General features: G+C 36.4%; 1 protein-coding gene across 5 annotated transcripts in view; it reads right to left on the bottom strand.

The window, feature by feature from the left end:
- Positions 1-9958: 9958 nt before the first annotated feature.
- Positions 9959-23819, bottom strand: part of LOC138319422 (protein phosphatase 1 regulatory subunit 36-like) — a 54504-nt gene continuing 40643 nt past the window's right edge. For 2 of the 5 annotated variants that reach the window (XM_069262566.1, XM_069262570.1), the window contains 4 exons: positions 22437-22538; positions 21367-21474; positions 16937-16983; positions 9959-10077 (listed from right to left, as the gene is read on the bottom strand). In XM_069262566.1, coding sequence (XP_069118667.1) covers positions 10001-10077; positions 16937-16983; positions 21367-21474; positions 22437-22538 — 334 coding nt within the window. In that variant the 3' untranslated portion in view covers positions 9959-10000. Of the gene's footprint in view, positions 10078-16936; positions 16984-19687; positions 19711-19979; positions 20003-20563; positions 20587-21366; positions 21475-22436; positions 22539-23819 lie in introns of all 5 variants that reach the window. The other 3 variants (XM_069262567.1, XM_069262568.1, XM_069262569.1) reach the window with 3 other exon arrangements.

The raw sequence follows: 23819 nt of genomic DNA, 5'->3' as shown, positions 1-23819 counted from the left end.
ACATCACCACTCGCCATTCAATCTCTCATTATCTAATGGAGACACTTTATACATCACCACTCGCCATTCAATCTCTCATTATCTAATGGAGACACTTTATACATCACCACTCGCCATTCAATCTCTCATTATCTAATGGAGACACTTTATACATCACCACTCGCCATTCAATCTCTCATTATCTAATGGAGACACTTTATACATCACCACTCGCCATTCAATCTCTCATTATCTAATGGAGACACTTTGTACATCACCACTCGCCATTCAATCTCTCATTATCTAATGGAGACACTTTATACATCACACACTCGCCATTCAATCTCTCATTATCTAATGGAGACACTTTATACATCACCACTCGCCATTCAATCTCTCATTATCTAATGGAGACACTTTATACATCACCACTCGCCATTCAATCTCTCATTATCCAATGGAGACACTTTATACATCACCACTCGCCATTCAATCTCTCATTATCTAATGGAGACACTTTATACATCACCACTCGCCATTCAATCTCTCATTATCTAATGGAGACACTTTATACATCACCACTCGCCATTCAATCTCTCATTATCTAATGGAGACACTTTATACATCACCACTCGCCATTCAATCTCTCATTATCTAATGGAGACACTTTATACATCACCACTCGCCATTCAATCTCTCATTATCTAATGGAGACACTTTATACATCACCACTCGCCATTCAATCTCTCATTATCTAATGGAGACACTTTATACATCACCACTCGCCTTCAATCTCCATTATAATGGAGACACTTTTACATCACATCTTCAATCTCATTATCTAATGGAGACACTTTATACATCACCACTCGCCATTCAATCTCTCATTATCTAATGGAGACACTTTATACATCACCACTCGCCATTCAATCTCTCATTATCTAATGGAGACACTTTATACATCACCACTCGCCATTCAATCTCTCATTATCTAATGGAGACACTTTATACATCACCACTCGCCATTCAATCTCTCATTATCTAATGGAGACACTTTATACATCACCACTCGCCATTCAATCTCTCATTATCCAATGGAGACACTTTGTACATCACCACTCGCCATTCAATCTCTCATTATCTAATGGAGACACTTTGTACATCACCACTCGCCATTCAATCTCTCATTATCTAATGGAGACACTTTATACATCACCACTCGCCATTCAATCTCTCATTATCTAATGGAGACACTTTATACATCACCACTCGCATTCAATCTCTCATTATCTAATGGAGACACTTTGTACATCACCACTCGCCATTCAATCTCTCATTATCTAATGGAGACACTTTGTACATCACCACTCGCCATTCAATCTCTCATTATCTAATGGAGACACTTTATACATCACCACTCGCCATTCAATCTCTCATTATCTAATGGAGACACTTTATACATCACCACTCGCCATTCAATCTCTCATTATCAATGGAACACTTTATACATCATCACACTCGCCATTCAATCTCTCATTATCTAATGGAGACACTTTATACATCACCACTCGCCATTCAATCTCTCATTATCTAATGGAGACACTTTATACATCACCACTCGCCATTCAATCTCTCATTATCTAATGGAGACACTTTATACATCACCACTCGCCATTCAATCTCTCATTATCTAATGGAGACACTTTATACATCACCACTCGCCATTCAATCTCTCATTATCTAATGGAGACACTTTATACATCACCACTCGCCATTCAATCTCTCATTATCTAATGGAGACACTTTATACATCACCACTCGCCATTCAATCTCCCATTATCTAATGGAGACACTTTATACATCACCACTCGCCATTCAATCTCTCATTATCTAATGGAGACACTTTATACATCACCACTCGCCATTCAATCTCTCATTATCTAATGGAGACACTTTATACATCACCACTCGCCATTCAATCTCTCATTATCTAATGGAGACACTTTATACATCACCACTCGCCATTCAATCTCTCATTATCTAATGGAGACACTTTATACATCACCACTCGCCATTCAATCTCTCATTATCTAATGGAGACACTTTATACATCACCACTCGCCATTCAATCTCTCATTATCTAATGGAGACACTTTATACATCACCACTCGCCATTCAATCTCTCATTATCTAATGGAGACACTTTATACATCACCACTCGCCATTCAATCTCTCATTATCAATGGAGACACTTTATACATCACCACTCGCCATTCAATCTCTCATTATCTAATGGAGACACTTTATACATCACCACTCCCGCCATTCAATCTCTCATTATCTAATGGAGACACTTTATACATCACCACTCGCCTGTCAATCTCTCATTATCTAATGGAGACACTTTGTACATCACCACTCGCCATTCAATCTCTCATTATCTAATGGAGACACTTTGTACATCACCACTCGCCATTCAATCTCCCATTATCTAATGGAGACACTTTGTACATCACCACTCGCCATTCAATCTCTCATTATCTAATGGAGACACTTTATACATCACCACTCGCCATTCAATCTCTCATTATCCAATGGAGACACATTGTACATCACCACTCGCCATTCAATCTCTCATTATCAATGGAGACACTTTATACATCACCACTCGCCATTCAATCTCTCATTATCTAATGGAGACACTTTATACATCACCACTCGCCATTCAATCTCTCATTATCTAATGGAGACACTTTATACATCACCACTCGCCATTCAATCTCTCATTATCTAATGGAGACACTTTATACATCACCACTCGCCATTCAATCTCTCATTATCTAATGGAGACATTTACACATCACCACTCGCCATTCAATCTCTCATTATCTAATGGAGACACTTTATACATCACCACTCGCCATTCAATCTCCCATTATCTAATGGAGACCTTTATACATCACCACTCGCCATTCAATCTCTCATTATCTAATGGAGACACTTTATACATCACCACTCGCCATTCAATCTCTCATTATCTAATGGAGACACTTTATACATCACCACTCGCCATTCAATCTCTCATTATCTAATGGAGACACTTTATACATCACCACTCGCCATTCAATCTCTCATTATCTAATGGAGACACTTTATACATCACCACTCGCCATTCAATCTCTCATTATCTAATGGAGACACTTTATACATCACCACTCGCCATTCAATCTCTCATTATCTAATGGAGACACTTTATACATCACCACTCGCCATTCAATCTCTCATTATCTAATGGAGACACTTTATACATCACCACTCGCCATTCAATCTCCATTATCTAATGGAGACACTTTATACATCACCACTCGCCATTCAATCTCTCATTATCTAATGGAGACACTTTATACATCACCACTCGCCATTCAATCTCTCATTATCTAATGGAGACACTTTATACATCACCACTCGCCATTCAATCTCCCATTATCTAATGGAGACACTTTGTACATCCACCACTCGCCATTCAATCTCTCATTATCTAATGGAGACACTTTATACATCACCACTCGCCATTCAATCTCTCATTATCTAATGGAGACACTTTATACATCACCACTCGCCATTCAATCTCTCATTATCTAATGGAGACACTTTATACATCACCACTCGCCATTCAATCTCTCATTATCTAATGGAGACACTTTGTACATCACCACTCGCCATTCAATCTCTCATTATCTAATGGAGACACTTTATTACATCACCACTCGCCATTCAATCTCTCATTATCTAATGGAGACACTTTATACATCACCACTCGCCATTCAATCTCTCATTATCTAATGGAGACACTTTATACATCACCACTCGCCATTCAATCTCTCATTATCTAATGGAGACACTTTATACATCACCACTCGCCATTCAATCTCTCATTATCTAATGGAGACACTTTATACATCACCACTCGCCATTCAATCTCTCATTATCTAATGGAGACACTTTGTACATCACCACTCGCCATTCAATCTCTCATTATCTAATGGAGACACTTTATACATCACCACTCGCCATTCAATCTCTCATTATCTAATGGAGACACTTTATACATCACCACTCGCCTTCAATCTCTCCATTATCTAATGGAGACACTTTTACATCACCACTCGCCATTCAATCATTCTCACCTTTCATCATCTCCTCATTATCTAATGGAGACACTTTATACATCACCACTCGCCATTCAATCTCTCATTATCTAATGGAGACACTTTATACATCACCACTCGCCATTCAATCTCTCATTATCTAATGGAGACACTTTATACATCACCACTCGCCATTCAATCTCTCATTATCTAATGGAGACACTTTGTACATCACCACTCGCCTGTCAATCTCTCATTATCTAATGGAGACACTTTGTACATCACCACTCGCCATTCAATCTCTCATTATCTAATGGAGACACTTTATACATCACCACTCGCCATTCAATCTCTCATTATCTAATGGAGACACTTTATACATCACCACTCGCCATTCAATCTCTCATTATCTAATGGAGACACTTTTACATCACACACTCCGCCATTCAATCTCTCATTATCTAATGGAGACACTTTATTGACATCACCACTCGCCATTCAATCTCTCATTATCTAATGGAGACACTTTATACATCACCACTCGCCATTCAATCTCTCATTATCTAATGGAGACACTTTGTACATCACCACTCGCCATTCAATCTCTCATTATCTAATGGAGACACTTTATACATCACCACTCGCCATTCAATCTCTCATTATCTAATGGAGACACTTTATACATCACCACTCGCCATTCAATCTCTCATTATCTAATGGAGACACTTTATACATCACCACTCGCCATTCAATCTCTCATTATCTAATGGAGACACTTTATACATCACCACTCGCCTCAATCTCCATTATCTAATGGAGACACTTTGTACATCACCACTCGCCATTCAATCTCTCATTATCTAATGGAGACACTTTATACATCACCACTCGCCATTCAATCTCTCATTATCTAATGGAGACACTTTATACATCACCACTCGCCATTCAATCTCTCATTATCTAATGGAGACACTTTATACATCACCACTCGCCATTCAATCTCTCATTATCTAATGGAGACACTTTATACATCACCACTCGCCATTCAATCTCTCATTATCTAATGGAGACACTTTATACATCACCACTCGCCATTCAATCTCTCATTATCTAATGGAGACACTTTATACATCACCACTCGCCATTCAATCTCCCATTATCTAATGGAGACACTTTATACATCACCACTCGCCATTCAATCTCTCATTATCTAATGGAGACACTTTATACATCACCACTCGCCATTCAATCTCTCATTATCTAATGGAGACACTTTATACATCACCACTCGCCATTCAATCTCTCATTATCTAATGGAGACACTTTATACATCACCACTCGCCATTCAATCTCTCATTATCTAATGCAGACACTTTATACATCACCACTCGCCATTCAATCTCTCATTATCTAATGGAGACACTTTATACATCACCACTCGCCATTCAATCTCTCATTATCTAATGGAGACACTTTATACATCACCACTCGCCATTCAATCTCTCATTATCTAATGGAGACACTTTATACATCACCACTCGCCATTCAATCTCTCATTATCTAATGGAGACACTTTATACATCACACTCACTCGCCATTCAATCTCTCATTATCTAATGGAGACACTTTATACATCACCACTCGCCATTCAATCTCTCATTATCTAATGGAGACACTTTATACATCACCACTCGCCATTCAATCTCTCATTATCTAATGGAGACACTTTATACATCACCACTCGCCATTCAATCTCTCATTATCTAATGGAGACACTTTATACATCACCACTCGCCATTCAATCTCTCATTATCTAATGGAGACACTTTGTACATCACCACTCGCCATTCAATCTCTCATTATCTAATGGAGACACTTTATACATCACCACTCGCCATTCAATCTCTCATTATCTAATGGAGACACTTTATACATCACCACTCGCCATTCAATCTCTCATTATCTAATGGAGACACTTTGTACATCACAACTCGCCATTCAATCTCTCATTATCCAATGGAGACACTTTATACATCACCACTCGCCATTCAATCTCTCATTATCTAATGGAGACACTTTATACATCACCACTCGCCATTCAATCTCTCATTATCTAATGGAGACACTTTATACATCACCACTCGCCATTCAATCTCTCATTATCTAATGGAGACACTTTATACATCACCACTCGCCATTCAATCTCTCATTATCTAATGGAGACACTTTATACATCACCACTCGCCATTCAATCTCTCATTATCTAATGGAGACACTTTATACATCACCACTCGCCATTCAATCTCTCATTATCTAATGGAGACACTTTATACATCACCACTCGCCATTCAATCTCTCATTATCATGGAGACACTTTATACATCACCACTCGCCATTCAATCTCTCATTATCTAATGGAGACACTTTATACATCACCACTCGCCTTCAATCTGACATCATCCATTATCTAATGGAGACACTTTATACATCACCACTCGCCATTCAATCTCTCATTATCTAATGGAGACACTTTATACATCACCACTCGCCATTCAATCTCCCATTATCTAATGGAGACACTTTATACATCACCACTCGCCTGTCAATCTCCCATTATCTAATGGAGACACTTTATACATCACCACTCGCCATTCAATCTCTCATTATCTAATGGAGACACTTTATACATCACCACTCGCCATTCAATCTCTCATTATCTAATGGAGACACTTTATACATCACCACTCGCCATTCAATCTCTCATTATCTAATGGAGACACTTTATACATCACCACTCGCCATTCAATCTCTCATTATCTAATGGAGACACTTTATACATCACCACTCGCCATTCAATCTCTCATTATCTAATGGAGACACTTTATACATCACCACTCGCCATTCAATCTCTCATTATCTAATGGAGACACTTTATACATCACCACTCGCCATTCAATCTCTCATTATCTAATGGAGACACTTTATACATCACCACTCGCCATTCAATCTCTCATTATCTAATGGAGACACTTTATACATCACCACTCGCCATTCAATCTCTCATTATCTAATGGAGACACTTTATACATCACCACTCGCCATTCAATCTCTCATTATCTAATGGAGACACTTTATACATCACCACTCGCCATTCAATCTCTCATTATCTAATGGAGACACTTTATACATCACCACTCGCCATTCAATCTCTCATTATCTAATGGAGACACTTTATACATCACCACTCGCCATTCAATCTCTCATTATCTAATGGAGACACTTTATACATCACCACTCGCCATTCAATCTCTCATTATCCAATGGAGACACTTTGTACATCACCACTCGCCATTCAATCTCTCATTATCTAATGGAGACACTTTGTACATCATCACTCGCCATTCAATCTCCCATTATCTAATGGAGACACTTTGTACATCACCACTCGCCATTCAATCTCTCATTATCTAATGGAGACACTTTATACATCACCACTCGCCATTCAATCTCTCATTATCTAATGGAGACACTTTATACATCACCACTCGCCATTCAATCTCTCATTATCCAATGGAGACACTTTATACATCACCACTCGCCATTCAATCTCCATTATTATCTAATGGAGACACTTTATACATCACCACTCGCCATTCAATCTCTCATTATCCAATGGAGACACTTTATACATCACCACTCGCCATTCAATCTCTCATTATCTAATGGAGACACTTTATACATCACCACTCGCCATTCAATCTCTCATTATCTAATGGAGACACTTTATACATCACCACTCGCCATTCAATCTCTCATTATCTAATGGAGACACTTTATACATCACCACTCGCCATTCAATCTCTCATTATCTAATGGAGACACTTTATACATCACCACTCGCCATTCAATCTCTCATTATCTAATGGAGACACTTTATACATCACCACTCGCCATTCAATCTCTCATTATCTAATGGAGACACTTTGTACATCACCACTCGCCATTCAATCTCTCATTATCTAATGGAGACACTTTGTACATCACAACTCGCCATTCAATCTCTCATTATCTAATGGAGACACTTTATACATCACCACTCGCCATTCAATCTCTCATTATCTAATGGAGACACTTTATACATCACCACTCGCCATTCAATCTCTCATTATCTAATGGAGACACTTTATACATCACCACTCGCCATTCAATCTCTCATTATCTAATGGAGACACTTTATACATCACCACTCGCCATTCAATCTCTCATTATCTAATGGAGACACTTTATACATCACCACTCGCCATTCAATCTCTCATTATCTAATGGAGACACTTTATACATCACCACTCGCCATTCAATCTCTCATTATCTAATGGAGACACTTTATACATCACCACTCGCCATTCAATCTCTCATTATCTAATGGAGACACTTTATACATCACCACTCGCCATTCAATCTCTCATTATCTAATGGAGACACTTTATACATCACCACTCGCCATTCAATCTCTCATTATCTAATGGAGACACTTTATACATCACCACTCGCCATTCAATCTCTCATTATCTAATGGAGACACTTTATACATCACCACTCGCCATTCAATCTCTCATTATCTAATGGAGACACTTTATACATCACCACTCGCCATTCAATCTCTCATTATCTAATGGAGACACTTTATACATCACCACTCGCCATTCAATCTCCCATTATCCAATGGAGACACTTTGTACATCACCACTCGCCATTCAATCTCTCATTATCCAATGGAGACACTTTGTACATCACCACTCGCCATTCAATCTCTCATTATCTAATGGAGACACTTTATACATCACCACTCGCCATTCAATCTCTCATTATCTAATGGAGACACTTTATACATCACCACTCGCCATTCAATCTCTCATTATCTAATGGAGACACTTTGTACATCACCACTCGCCATTCAATCTCTCATTATCTAATGGAGACACTTTATACATCACCACTCGCCATTCAATCTCTCATTATCTAATGGAGACACTTTATACATCACCACTCGCCATTCAATCTCTCATTATCTAATGGAGACACTTTATACATCACCACTCGCCATGTCAATCTCTCATTATCTAATGGAGACACTTTATACATCACCACTCGCCATTCAATCTCTCATTATCTAATGGAGACACTTTATACATCACCACTCGCCATTCAATCTCCCATTATCTAATGGAGACACTTTTATACATCACCACTCGCCTGTCAATCTCCCATTATCTAATGGAGACACTTTATACATCACCACTCGCCATTCAATCTCCCATTATCTAATGGAGACACTTTATACATCACCACTCGCCATTCAATCTCTCATTATCTAATGGAGACACTTTGTACATCACCACTCGCCATTCAATCTCTCATTATCTAATGGAGACACTTTATACATCACCACTCGCCATTCAATCTCTCATTATCTAATGGAGACACTTTATACATCACCACTCGCCATTCAATCTCTCATTATCTAATGGAGACACTTTATACATCACCACTCGCCATTCAATCTCTCATTATCTAATGGAGACACTTTATACATCACCACTCGCCATTCAATCTCTCATTATCTAATGGAGACACTTTATACATCACCACTCGCCATTCAATCTCTCATTATCTAATGGAGACACTTTATACATCACCACTCGCCATTCAATCTCTCATTATCTAATGGAGACACTTTATACATCACCACTCGCCATTCAATCTCTCATTATCTAATGGAGACACTTTATACATCACCACTCGCCATTCAATCTCTCATTATCTAATGGTACGTTTAAAGCTAATAACGTCAAGCCTCCTAAGGTGTTACAAGTTCAATCCTCTTCATCAACAAATGCAGCATCAGTTGTTCCAGTGGATATGGCCGTCTGCTGGCGACTCAATCTTTGTTCTACAAAACATCACACAGATACCATAATACTGTGGCGACTCAATCATTGTTTTTCTGACCTCCCCCCTTTTTTTTCCAGTCCTGACTACTTTTTTTAATTAAGAAGTTATCATAATAATCTGTCTCTTTTACTGAAAATAGAAATCAAATTCAAATCAAAAGATCAAGGCTCGATTTCTCGAAACAAACATAAGTTATAAATGTAATATAAGTTACATAAGTAGAAAAACTAAAGTTTTGATTAAGTCTGCACTTTTGTTTCAAGAAATCTGGGCCAGGTTAACAGGTGCAATCTCTACACAACTAATCAAATCTGCATGCTCCTCATTTTTTAAGAAATGTTGGTTGTTTACATTGATCATGATTAATCTACACACTTTTTAACACACTTAAAATATCAGGCTTTATGTTTAACACAAGCAAATCAAATTGTTTTTGAGTTCAACGCCATGCATCGTTAGGTGACAGCTCAGCAACATTCAGCAAAACAGCTTTCTTCACAATAGTAACCTAACTATTAACGTAAATAAGCTGATCTTGTCCCCACAACATTAACTTGAGTATTCATATAAATAAGCTGATCTTGTCCCCACAACATTAACTTGAGTATTACATAAATAAGCTGATCTTGTCCCCACAACATTAACTTGAGTATTAATGTAAATAAGCTATTTTTGTCCCCACAACATTAACTTGAGTATTAATATAAATAAGCTGATCTTGTCCCCACAACATTAACTTGAGTATTACATAAATAAGCTGATCTTGTCCCCACAACATTAACTTGAGTATTACATAAATAAGCTGTTCTTGTCCCCACAACATTAACTTGAGTATTACATAAATAAGCTGATCTTGTCCCCACAACATTAACTTGAGTATTACATAAATAAGCTGTTCTTGTCCCCACAACATTAACTTGAGTATTAATATAAATAAGCTGTTCTTGTCCCCACAACATTAACTTGAGTATTACATAAATAAGCTGATCTTGTCCCCACAACATTAACTTGAGTATTACATAAATAAGCTGATCTTGTCCCCACAACATTAACCTGAGTATTAATGTAAATAAGCTGATCTTGTCCCCACAACATTAACTTGAGTATTACATAAATAACCGGATCTTTTCCCCACAACATTAACTTGAGTATTACATAAATAAGCTGATCTTGTCCCCACAACATTAACTTGAGTATTAATGTAAATCAGCTATTTTTGTCCCCACAACATTAACTTGAGTATTACATAAATAAGCTGATCTTGTCCCCACAACATTAACTTGAGTATTACATAAATAAGCTGATCTTGTCCCCACAACATTAACTTGAGTATTAATATAAATAAGCTGATATTGTCCCCACATCATTAACTTGAGTATTAATATAAATAAGCTGATCTTGTCCCCACAACATTAACTTGAGTATTAATGTAAATAAGCTGTTCTTGTCCCCACAACATTAACTTGAGTATTAATATAAATAAGCTGATCTTGTCCCCACAACATTAACTTGAGTATTACATAAATAAGCTGATCTTGTCCCCACAACATTAACTTGAGTATTAATGTAAATAAGCTATTTTTGTCCCCACAACATTAACTTGAGTATTACATAAATAAGCTGATATTGTCTCCACAACATTAACCTGAGTATTAACGTAAATAAGCTGATCTTGTCCCCACAACATTAACTTGAGTATTAATGTAAATAAGCTGATCTTGTCCCCACAACATTAACCTGAGTATTAATGTAAATAAGCTGTTCTTGTCCCCACATCATTAACTTGAATATTAATATAAATAAGCTGATCTTGTCCCCACAACATTAACTTGAGTATTAATATAAATAAGCTGTTCTTGTCCCCACAACATTAACTTGAGTATTAATGTAAATAAGCTGTTCTTGTCCCCACAACATTAACCTGAGTATTAATGTAAATAAGCTGTTCTTGTCCCCACAACATTAACTTGAGTATTAATATAAATAAGCTGATCTTGTCCCCACAACATTAACCTGAGTTTTAATGTAAATAAGCTGATCTTGTCCCCACAACATTAACTTGAGTATTAATATAAATAAGCTGTTCTTGTCCCCACAACATTAACTTGAGTATTAACGTAAATAAGCTGATCTTGTCCCCACAACATTAACTTGAGTATTACATAAATAAGCTGATCTTGTCCCCACAACATTAACTTGAGTATTACATAAATAAGCTGATCTTGTCCCCACAACATTAACCTGAGTATTACATAAATAAGCTGATCTTGTCCCCACAACATTAACCTGAGTATTAACGTAAATAAGCTGATCTTGTCCCCACAACATTAACTTGAGTATTACATAAATAAGCTGATCTTGTCCCCACAACATTAACTTGAGTATTACATAAATAAGCTGATCTTGTCCCCACAACAATAACCTGAGTATTAACGTAAATAAGCTGATCTTGTCCCCACAACATTAACTTGAGTATTAACGTAAATAAGCTGTTCTTGTCCCCACAACATTAACTTGAGTATTAATATAAATAAGCTGATCTTGTCCCCACAACATTAACCTGAGTATTAACGTAAATATGCTGATCTTGTTCCCACATCATTAACTTGAGTATTAATATAAATAAGCTGATCTTGTCCCCACAACATTAACTTGAGTATTAACGTAAATAAGCTGATCTTGTCCCCACATCATAAACTTGAGTATTAATGTAAATAAGATGATATTGTCCCCACAACATTAACTTGAGTATTAATATAAATAAGCTGATCTTGTCCCCACAACATTAACTTGAGTATTAATATAAATAAGCTGATCTTGTCCCCACAACATTAACCTGAGTATTAATGTAAATAAGCTGATCTTGTCCCCACATCATTAACCTGAGTATTAATATAAATAAGCTGATCTTGTCCCCACAACATTAACCTGAGTATTAATGTAAATAAGCTGATCTTGTCCCCACAATATTAACCTGAGTATTAATGTAAATAAGCTGTTCTTGTCCCCACATCATTAACCTAAGTATTAATATAAATAAGCTGATCTTGTCCCCACAACATTAACTTGAGTATTACATAAATAAGCTGATCTTGTCCCCACAACATTAACCTGAGTATTACATAAATAAGCTGATATTGTCCCCACAGCATTTACTTGAGTATTAATGTAAATAAGCTGATCTTGATCCCACAACATTAACTTGAGTATTACATAAATAAGCTGTTCTTGTCCCCACAACATTAACCTGAGTATTAACGTAAATAACCGGATCTTGTCCCCACAACATTAACCTGAGTATTAACGTAAATAACCGGATCTTTTCCCCACAACATTAACTTGAGTATTACATAAATAAGCTGATCTTGTCCCCACAACATTAACTTGAGTATTAATGTAAATAAGCTGATCTTGTCCCCACAGCATTAACTTGAGTATTAACGTAAATAAGCTGATATTGTCCCCACAACATTAACTTGAGTATTAATGTAAATAAGCTGATCTTGTCCCCACAACATTAACTTGAGTATTACATAAATAAGCTGTTCTTGTCCCCCACAACATTAACTTGAGTATTAATATAAATAAGCTGATCTTGTCCCCACAACATTAACTTGAGTATTAACGTAAATAAGCTGATCTTGTCCCCACAACATTAACTTGAGCATTAATATAAATAAGCTGATCTTGTCCCCACAACATTAACCTGAGTATTAATGTAAATAAGCTGTTTTTGTCCCCACAACATTAACTTGAGTATTAATATAAATAAGCTGATCTTGTCCCCACAACATTAACCTGAGTATTAACGTAAATAAGCTGATCTTGTCCCCACAACATTAACTTGAGTATTACATAAATAAGCTCTTCTTGTCCCCACAACATTAACCTGAGTATTAATGTAAATAAGCTGTTCTTGTCCCCACAACATTAACTTGAGTATTAATGTAAATACGCTATTTTTGTCCCCACATCATAAACTTGAGTATTAATATAAATAAGCTGATCTTGTCCCCACAATATTAACCTGAGTATTAACGTAAATAAGCTGATCTTGTTCCCACAACATTAACCTGAGTATTACATAAATAAGCTGATATTGTCCCCACAACATTAACCTGAGTATTACATAAATAAGCTGTTCTTGTCCCCACAACATTAACTTGAGTATTAATGTAAATAAGCTGATCTTGTCCCCACAACATTAACTTGAGTATTACATAAATAAGCTGATCTTGTCCCCACAACATTAACTTGAGTATTACATAAATAAGCTGTTCTTGTCCCCACAACATTAACTTGAGTATTAACGTAAATAAGCTGATATTGTCCCCACAACATTAACCTGAGTATTAATGTAAATAAGCTGTTCTTGTCCCCACAACATTAACCTGAGTATTAATGTAAATAAGCTGTTCTTGTCCCCACAACATTAACTTGAGTATTAATATAAATAAGCTGATCTTGTCCCCACAACATTAACTTGAGTATTAATATAAATAAGCTGATCTTGTCCCCACAACATTAACTTGAGTATTAATGTAAATAAGGTGATCTTGTCCACACAACATTTACCTGAGTATTATCGTAAATAAGCTGATCTTGTCCCCACAACATTAACCTGAGTATTAACGTAAATAAGCTGTTCTTGTCCCCACAACATTAACTTGAGTATTAATATAAATAAGCTGATCTTGTCCCCACAACATTAACTTGAGTATTAATGTAAATAAGCTGATCTTGTCCCCACAACATTAACTTGAGTATTAACGTAAATAACCGGATCTTGTCCCCACATCATTAACTTGAGTATTAATGTAAATAAGCTGATCTTGTCCCCACAACATTAACTTGAGCATTAATATAAATAAGCTGATCTTGTCCCCACAACATTAACTTGAGTATTAATGTAAATAAGCTGTTCTTGTCCCCACAACATTAACTTGAGTATTAATGTAAATAAGCTGTTCTTGTCCCCACAACATTAACCTGAGTATTCATGTAAATAAGCTGTTCTTGTCCCCACATCATTAACTTGAGTATTAATGTAAATAAGCTATTTTTATCCCCACAACATTAACTTGAGTATTAATATAAATAAGCTGATCTTGTCCCCACAATATTAACTTGAGTATTAATGTAAATAAGCTGATCTTGTCCCCACAATATTAACTTGAGTATTAATATAAATAAGCTGATCTCACATTACAGATTCTAGTCTTAAAATGATCTTGTCAGTAAATAAGCTGGTCGTATCTGCTATTAATTTTATCTCTTGGTCAATAAGCTGGACACACTGCTTATTCTAGTCTATGACTAGATTGCGTTGGAACAGAAATCTCAGGAAGCATGTTAGTCTGTCAGAACCCTTATCAGCGGTCTTCTCACAACATTTTCTGGTATATAAAGAAATGAAGGGATTTCCAAAATACATGCAGAGTTTTTAAAAAGTGTTTAGATATTGATTGTGTAGACCACATGACAGCTAATGACTTCACACTTCCTATCACACAGAGTCAAACTACTTACTATTCATCTGGAAGACACAAATAAAACAGGGAGTATAATTTCATACTATATTGAGGAAAATAACCCAAGAAAATTAAAAGTATCAATCGTAACATATTGACATGTATTGCTTAAAGATCTGCAACAACTGTTCAAGTAAGACAGGTTTTAATGTGTTCCTCAAACTGTTGATCTGGTCCTCTACTGTTTGAGTTAGAGGGGTTTTAATGTATTCCTCAAACTGTTGATCTGGTCCTCTACTGTTTGAGTTAGAGGGGTTTTAATGTATTCCTCAAACTGTTGATCTGGTCCCCTGCTGTTGAGTTATGGGGGTTTTACTGTATTCCTAGAACTATTGATCTGGTCCTCTACTGTTTGAGTTAGAGGGGTTTTAATGTATTCCTCAAACTGTTGATCTGGTGCCCTGCTGTTTGAGTTATGGGGGTTTTACTGTATTCCTAGAACTATTGATCTGGTCCCCTGCTGTTTGAGTTATGGGGGTTTTAATGTATTCCTAGAACTATTGATCTGGTCCCCTACTGTTTGAGTTATTGGGGTTTTACTGTATTCCTAGAACTATTGATCTGGTCCCCTACTGTTTGAGTTATGGGGGTTTTACTGTATTCCTAGAACTATTGATCTGCTCCCCTGCTGTTGAGTTATGGGGGTTTTACTGTATTCCTAGAACTATTGATCTGGTCCTCTACTGTTTGAGTTATGGGGGTTTTAATGTATTCCTCAAACTGTTGATCTGGTTCTCTACTGTTTGATTAGAGGGGTTTTAATGTATTCCTCAAACTGTTGATCTGGTCCTCTACTGTTTGAGTTAGAGGGGTTTTAATGTATTCCTCAAACTGTTGATCTGGTTCTCTACTGTTTGAGTAAGAGGGGTTTTAATGTATTCCTCAAACTGTTGATCTGGTTCTCTACTGTTTGAGTTAGAGGGGTTTTAATGTATTCCTCAAACTGTTGATCTGGTCCTCTACTGTTTGAGTTAAAGGGGTTTTAATGTATTCCTCAAACTGTTGATCTGGTCCCCTGCTGTTGAGTTATGGGGGTTTTAATGTATTCCTCAAACTGTTGATCTGGTCCTCTACTGTTTGAGTTAGAGGGGTTTTAATGTATTCCTCAAACTGTTGATCTGGTCCTCTACTGTTTGAGTAAGAGGGGTTTTAATGTATTCCTCGAACTGTTGATCTGGTCCTCTACTGTTTGAGTTAGAGGGGTTTTAATGTATTCCTCAAACTGTTGATCTGGTCCTCTACTGTTTGAGTTAGAGGGGTCAAACTGTATTTCCATGATTCAAATTTATACTTTTATTGAGATATCAAATGAAATATTGTCCATACCTGGAGGTGGAGTTTTATCCTTGTGTGTTCCTTCCTCCGGAGGGGCTCTACAAGGTAGAAAGTACATATAAAATTATAAACCATTACAATGTAATAGGTGTTCCGTCCTCCGAAGGGGCTCTACAAGGTTGAAAGTACATATAAAATTATAAACTATTACAATGTAATAGGTGTTCTGTCCTCCAGAGGGGCTCTACAAGGTAGAAAGTACATACAAGAGGCCCATGGGCCTTAACAGTCATCTGACTCATGGCACAAAACAACAAAGTCACAGTATAAAGTATTGGTTAACGATTAATATAAACAATACAAGGAACTCCTTAGTTGAATATGTAAGTTTCTGAAAAAGGTAAATGTCATTTGTTGAACAAACTTGGTAGCCCTTCATCCAAATATGGTCGAAACCAATTCAAGGATTAATATGAGGAGTCAGATTTTAAAGCAAAATTTCAGCAAAGCTATTTTGGACCGCGGTCATACTATCCCCATGGGTCTTACCTCGGTCCTTTATAAAATATGATTGTCCTTACCTAAAGTTCCCCCTTCTGAATGAATTAAAACCACTATAGACCAATTTTCATTGAGATCGGAGACTGAAACCTTAAAACAGGAAGTGGCACAACGGCCATCTTGGAATACCAAAATCTTTACAAAAATGTTTGCATGTTGTTCGGCATCAATTAAAACCCCTATAGACCAATTTTCATCGAGATCGGAGACTGAAACCTTAAAACAGGATGTGGGCCAGCGGCCATCTTGGACTACCAAAATCTTTACGAAAATGTTTGCATGTTGTTCGGCGTCAATTAAAACCCCTATAGACCAATTTTCATTGAGATCGGAGACTGAAACCTTAAAACAGGAAGTGAGCCAACGGCCATCTTGGAATACCAAAATCTTTACGAATATGTTTGCATGTTGTTCGGCATCAATTAAATCCCCTATAGACCAATTTTCATTGAGATCGGAGACTGAAACCTTAAAACAGGAAGTGGGCCAGCTAAAATTAAGAAAATTTGCCCTTTTGGGGCCCCACCCCTCAGTTCCTAGGGTTCAGACCAGACTCATTTATATAAAATATAATTATCCTTTCCCCAATGATGTTTCACACCAAATATGGATAAAATTCATCTAAGGATAATGGAGGAGTAGGATTTTAAAGCTAAAATTAAGAAAATTTACCCATTTGGGGCCCCACCCCTCAGCCCCTAGGGGTCGGACCAGGCTCATTTATAATATAATTGTCCTTCCCCAATAATGTTTCACACCAAATATGGATGAAATCCATCCAAGGATGAAGGAGGAGAAGGATTTTAAAGCTAAAATTAAGAAAATTTCCCCATTTGGGGCCCCACCTCTCAGCCCCGAGGGGTTGGACCAGGCTCGTTTATATAAAATATGATTGTCCGTCCCCAATGATGTTTCACATCAAATATGGATGAAATCCATCCAAGGATGAAGGAGGAGTTGGATTTTAAAGCTAAAATTAAGAAAATTTGCACATTTGGGGCCCCACCCCTCAGCCCCTAGGGGTTGGATCACGCTCATTTACTTCAAATATGATTATCCTTCCCCAATAATGTTTTACACTAAATATAGATGAAATCCATCCAAGGATGAAGGAGGAGTAGGATTTTAAAGCTAAAATTAAGAAAATTTGCCCTTTCGGGGGCCCATACTCCTCAGCCCCTAGGGGTTGGACCACGCTCATTTATATATAATATGATTGTCCGTCCCCAATAATGTTTCACACCAAATATGGATGAAATCCATCCAAGGATGAAGGAGGAGTAGGTTTTAAAAGCTAAAATTAAGAAAATTTGCCCTTTTGGGCCCCACCCCTCAGCCCCTAGGGGTTGGACCACGCTAATTTATATAAAATATGATTGTCCGTCCCCAATGATGTTTCACACCAAATATGGATGAAATCCATCCAAGGATGAAGGAGGAGTAAGTTTTTAAAGCTAAAATTAAGAAAATTTGCCCTTTTGGGGCCCCACCCCTCAGCCCCTAGGGGTCGTACCAAGCTCATTTATAAAAATATGGTTGCCCGTCCCCAATGATGTTTCACACCAAATATGGATGAAATCCATCTAAGGATGAAGGAGGAGTAAGTTTTTAAAGCTAAAATTAAAAAAATTTGCCCTTTTGGGGCCCCACCCTTCAGCCCCTAGGGATCGTACCAAGCTCATTTATATAAAATATGATTGTCCCTCCCCAATAATGTTTCACACCAAATATGGATGAAATCCATCTAAGGATGAAGGAGGAGTAAGTTTTTAAAGCTAAAAATTAAGAAAATTTGCCCTTTTGGGGCCCCACCCCTCAGCCCCTAGGGGTCGTACCAAGCTCATTTATATAAAATATGATTGTCCCTCCCCAATAATGTTTCACACCAAATATGGATGAAATCCATCCAAGGATGAAGGAGGAGTAGGATTTTAAAGCTTAAAATAAGAAAATTTGCCCTTTTGGGGTCCCACCCCTCAACCCCTAGGGGTCGGACCAAGCTCATTTATATAAAATATGATTTTGCTTCCCCAATAATGTTTCACACCAAATATGGATGAGACATCCGCCTAGCAGTTAAGGAGGAGTAGCGTTTTAAAGGAAAAAGTTTACGCACGACGGACGGCGGACAGCGGAACGGCGGATGGCCGACGACGACGGACAAATCACAATGACTATAGGTCATCCTGACCCTTCGTGTCAGATGACCTAATAAAAATATAAACCATTACAATATAATAGGTGTTCCTTCCTCTGGAGGGGCTCTACAAGGTAGAAAATACATATAAAATTATAAACCATTACAATGTAATAGGTGTTCCTTCCTCTGGAGGGGCTCTACAAGGTAGAAAATACATATAAAATTATAAACCATTACAATGTTATAGGTGTTCCTTCCTCCGGAGGGGCTCTACAAGGTAGAAAATACATATAAAATTATAAACCATTACAATGTAATAGGTGTTCCTTCCTCCGGAGGGGCTCTACAAGGTAGAAAGTACATATAATAGTTTAAACCATTACAATGTAATATGTGTTCCTTCCTCCGGAGGGGCTCTACAAGGTAGAAAATACATATAAAATTATAAACCATTACAATGTAATAGGTGTTCCTTCCTCCAGAGGGGCTCTACAAGGTATAAAGTACATATAATATTATAAACCATTACAATGTAATATGTGTTCCTTCCTCCGGAGAGGCTCTACAAGGTAGAAAGTACATATAAAATTATAAACCATTACAATGTAATAGGTGTTCCTTCCTCCGGAAGGGCTCTACAAGGTAGAAAGTACATATAAAATTATAAACCATTACAATGTAATAGGTGTTCCTTCCTCCGGAGGGGCTCTACAAGGTAGAAAGTACATATAAAATTATAAACCATTACAATGTAATAGGTGTTCCTTCCTCCGGAGGGGCTCTACAAGGTAGAAAGTACATATAAAATTATAAACCATTACAATGTAATAGGTGTTCCTTCCTCCGGAGGGGCTCTACAAGGTAGAAAGTACATATAAAATTATAAACCATTACAATGTAATAGGTGTTCCTTCCTCCGGAGGGGCTCTACAATGTAGAAAATACATATAAAATTATAAACCATTACAATGTAATAGGTGTTCCTTCCTCCGGAGGGGCTCTACAAGGTAGAAAATACAAAAAATATAACTGGTATTGAATTACAATGTAATATGTTCTCTGCTCCTAATTGTCAACCAATTTAGTAATTGATACTGAAGGCGAAATAAAAGTGATCTTTCCAAATAATTTCATATGTTCTTTTGTGGCTTTTGACTGAACTGACCTCAACGTAAAAATGTTCAATTTCTCTGAGCCAAGAAATACAAGTCTGTTATAGAAAAGGACTTAATACCCAGTGCAGATTTTTCTATTAAAGCCAGATATTGCTGAAAATTGATTAAATTGCTATGTTAAATGGTATGGTATTACCCAGGTACTCCCATTTCTATATATCAGAGGTGGCTTAGCTCTTAGACTTTGTCACAATCAAATGTAGCATTGACATTGTTGCCACTATTGCCTTCAGAAAAAAACCAATTGCTACCTCAAAAACTACTGTTTACAGTTTGACTTGACACATGATATAATTAAACTTTATTTATTTTACATTGATTATGAAACAAGTTATACAACTTATATAAATCACTCTCGATGACTCTGATGTAAGCGTGCGAGGGATCTTAGTGTGGAAGGAAACCGGAGTGTCCGAAGAAAACCCACGTGATTGGGCAGGTGACCCCTAACCTTTTCACGTCTGTGCCGGGGATCGAACCATGGCTGGCTAGGTGAAAGGCGAGTGGCTTAACCACTACACCACCCAATCACCCGGGTGATCACATAATAATGATATACATTAATATGTAAACATTTAGGAAACTGCCTGAAGTATTGTACTCACTGTTTCTTCCCCTCTTCTGCTTCCTCCCCCTCCTCCTCATCGTTTGCCCCTAAGGGGGTTAGAGTCTTCTCATTAAACAGGTTCAGTGCTTCACCAATGATTCCAATTCTGTAAAATATCAGCAGGGATTTAAGCTTTTAAATATAAACCAAAAGATATATTCTCACAATCTGATAAACCAAAAGATACATTCTCACTATCTGATAAACCAAAAGATACATTCTCACAATCTGATAAACCAAAAGATACATTTTCACAATCTGATAAACCAAAAAATACATTCTCACAATCTGATAAACCAAAAAATACATTCTCACAATCTGATAAATCAAAAGATACATTCTCACAATCTGATAAACCAAAAAATACATTCTCACAATCTGATAAATCAAAAGATACATTTTCACAATCTGATAAACCAAAAGATACATTTTCACAATCTGATAAATCAAAAGATACATTTTCACAATCTGATAAACCAAAAGATACATTCTCACAATCTGATAAATCAAAAGATACATTCTCACAATCTGATAAACCAAAAAATACATTCTCACAATCTGATAAATCAAAAGATACATTCTCACAATCTGATAAACCAAAAAATACATTCTCACAATCTGATAAATCAAAAGATACATTTTCACAATCTGATAAACCAAAAGATACATTCTCACTATCTGATAAACCAAAAGATACATTCTCACAATCTGATAAACCAAAAGATACATTTTCACAATCTGATAAACCAAAAGATACATTCTCACAATCTGATAAACCAAAAAATACATTCTCACAATCTGATAAATCAAAAGATACATTCTCACAATCTGATAAACCAAAAAATACATTCTCACAATCTGATAAACCAAAAGAAACAATTCAATAACAATCTTATTACCACAATCTAATGGAATCTCACTTTACTTTAAAAACACATTTTGTACATCATCACATTTATCATACAACTTATCTTTTTGATGTGATACTTGTATATAACTCTCCAGTATTTAATTATCAGCATCACAGTAATTAATGTCATTAAATAATGCTATGATAAGAGTTCTTACTTGAAAGTTTTTTTGTCTAAGAAGAATTCATCTTCCAACAATTGGCCGTCCTCCTCCTCAGCTTCCTCCGTGTCAGGCTCGCGACCCATCTTAGCCAAGGAGCTACAACAAAGTAAGGATGATGTATCAATAACAGTAAAAAACCAAATTTATCACAGGAATTACTACAGATCTACTATCAAATTAATCTTAACCTAGGACAATCTTTATAAAATAATTAGGCAGTATGACAAAAAAAATTGCAATTATTTCCATTTTAATGTCAGAGTCTAATTTTTGCTTTTTTGTTCAAAGAGAATTTGACAGTTTAAAGTGAACAGTCGGGCAAGGATGGCTAAAGTCGGTAAAAATGGTGTGAATGTATCCAGTATAATTTCTTATGAAATGGAAAAATAAAACTCTTGTCAAAATCTGTCTGCGTACGAAGAAATTAATCTAAAGTATGGAAATTCTAAAACGTCCTCCCGGCTCACTATGTCCTTGGTTACATTTCCACACAGCCTCGCTTTCGATGCTTTCAACTATTCTTTACTTAAATGATCAGAACTGGGAAATTAAGCAGAACTTGACCGTTGTATTAATATGTGAGAACTTTTGGAAGGCCAATGAACGCATTTAGACTGGTTTTCTTTGCCCGACTATTCACTTGAAGTTTACCTAATAAACATATACATATATATGTATATCTGATCATCAGACAATAAACATTTACATATATATGTAGATCTAATCATCAGACAATAAACATTTACATATATATGTAGATCTGATCATCAGACATATATATGTAGATCTGATCATCAGACAATAAACATTTACATATATATGTAGATCTGATCATCAGACAATAAACATTTACATATATATGTAGATCTGATCATCAGACAATAAACATTTACATATATATGTAGATCTGATCATCAGACAATAAACATTTACATATATATGTAGATCTGATCATCAGACAATAAACATTTACATATATATGTAGATCTGATCATCAGACAATAAACATTTACATATATATGTAGATCTGATCATCAGACAATAAACATTTACATATATATGTAGATCTGATCATCAGACAATAAACATTTACATATATATGTAGATCTGATCATCAGACAATAAACATTTACATATATATGTAGATCTGATCATCAGGCAATAAACATTTACATATATATGTAGATCTGATCATCAGGCAATAAACATTTACATATATATGTAGATCTGATCATCAGACATTAAACATTTACATATATATGTAGATCTGATCATCAGACAATAAACATTTACATATATATGTAGATCTGATCATCAGGCAATAAACATTTACATATATATGTAGATCTGATCATCAGGCAATAAACATTTACATAT

The sequence above is a fragment of the Argopecten irradians genome, chromosome 3 (genome assembly GCF_041381155.1).
Source record: "Argopecten irradians isolate NY chromosome 3, Ai_NY, whole genome shotgun sequence".
Classification (NCBI taxonomy): domain Eukaryota; kingdom Metazoa; phylum Mollusca; class Bivalvia; order Pectinida; family Pectinidae; genus Argopecten; species Argopecten irradians.
This window is presented reverse-complemented; position numbering and strand designations above follow the sequence as displayed.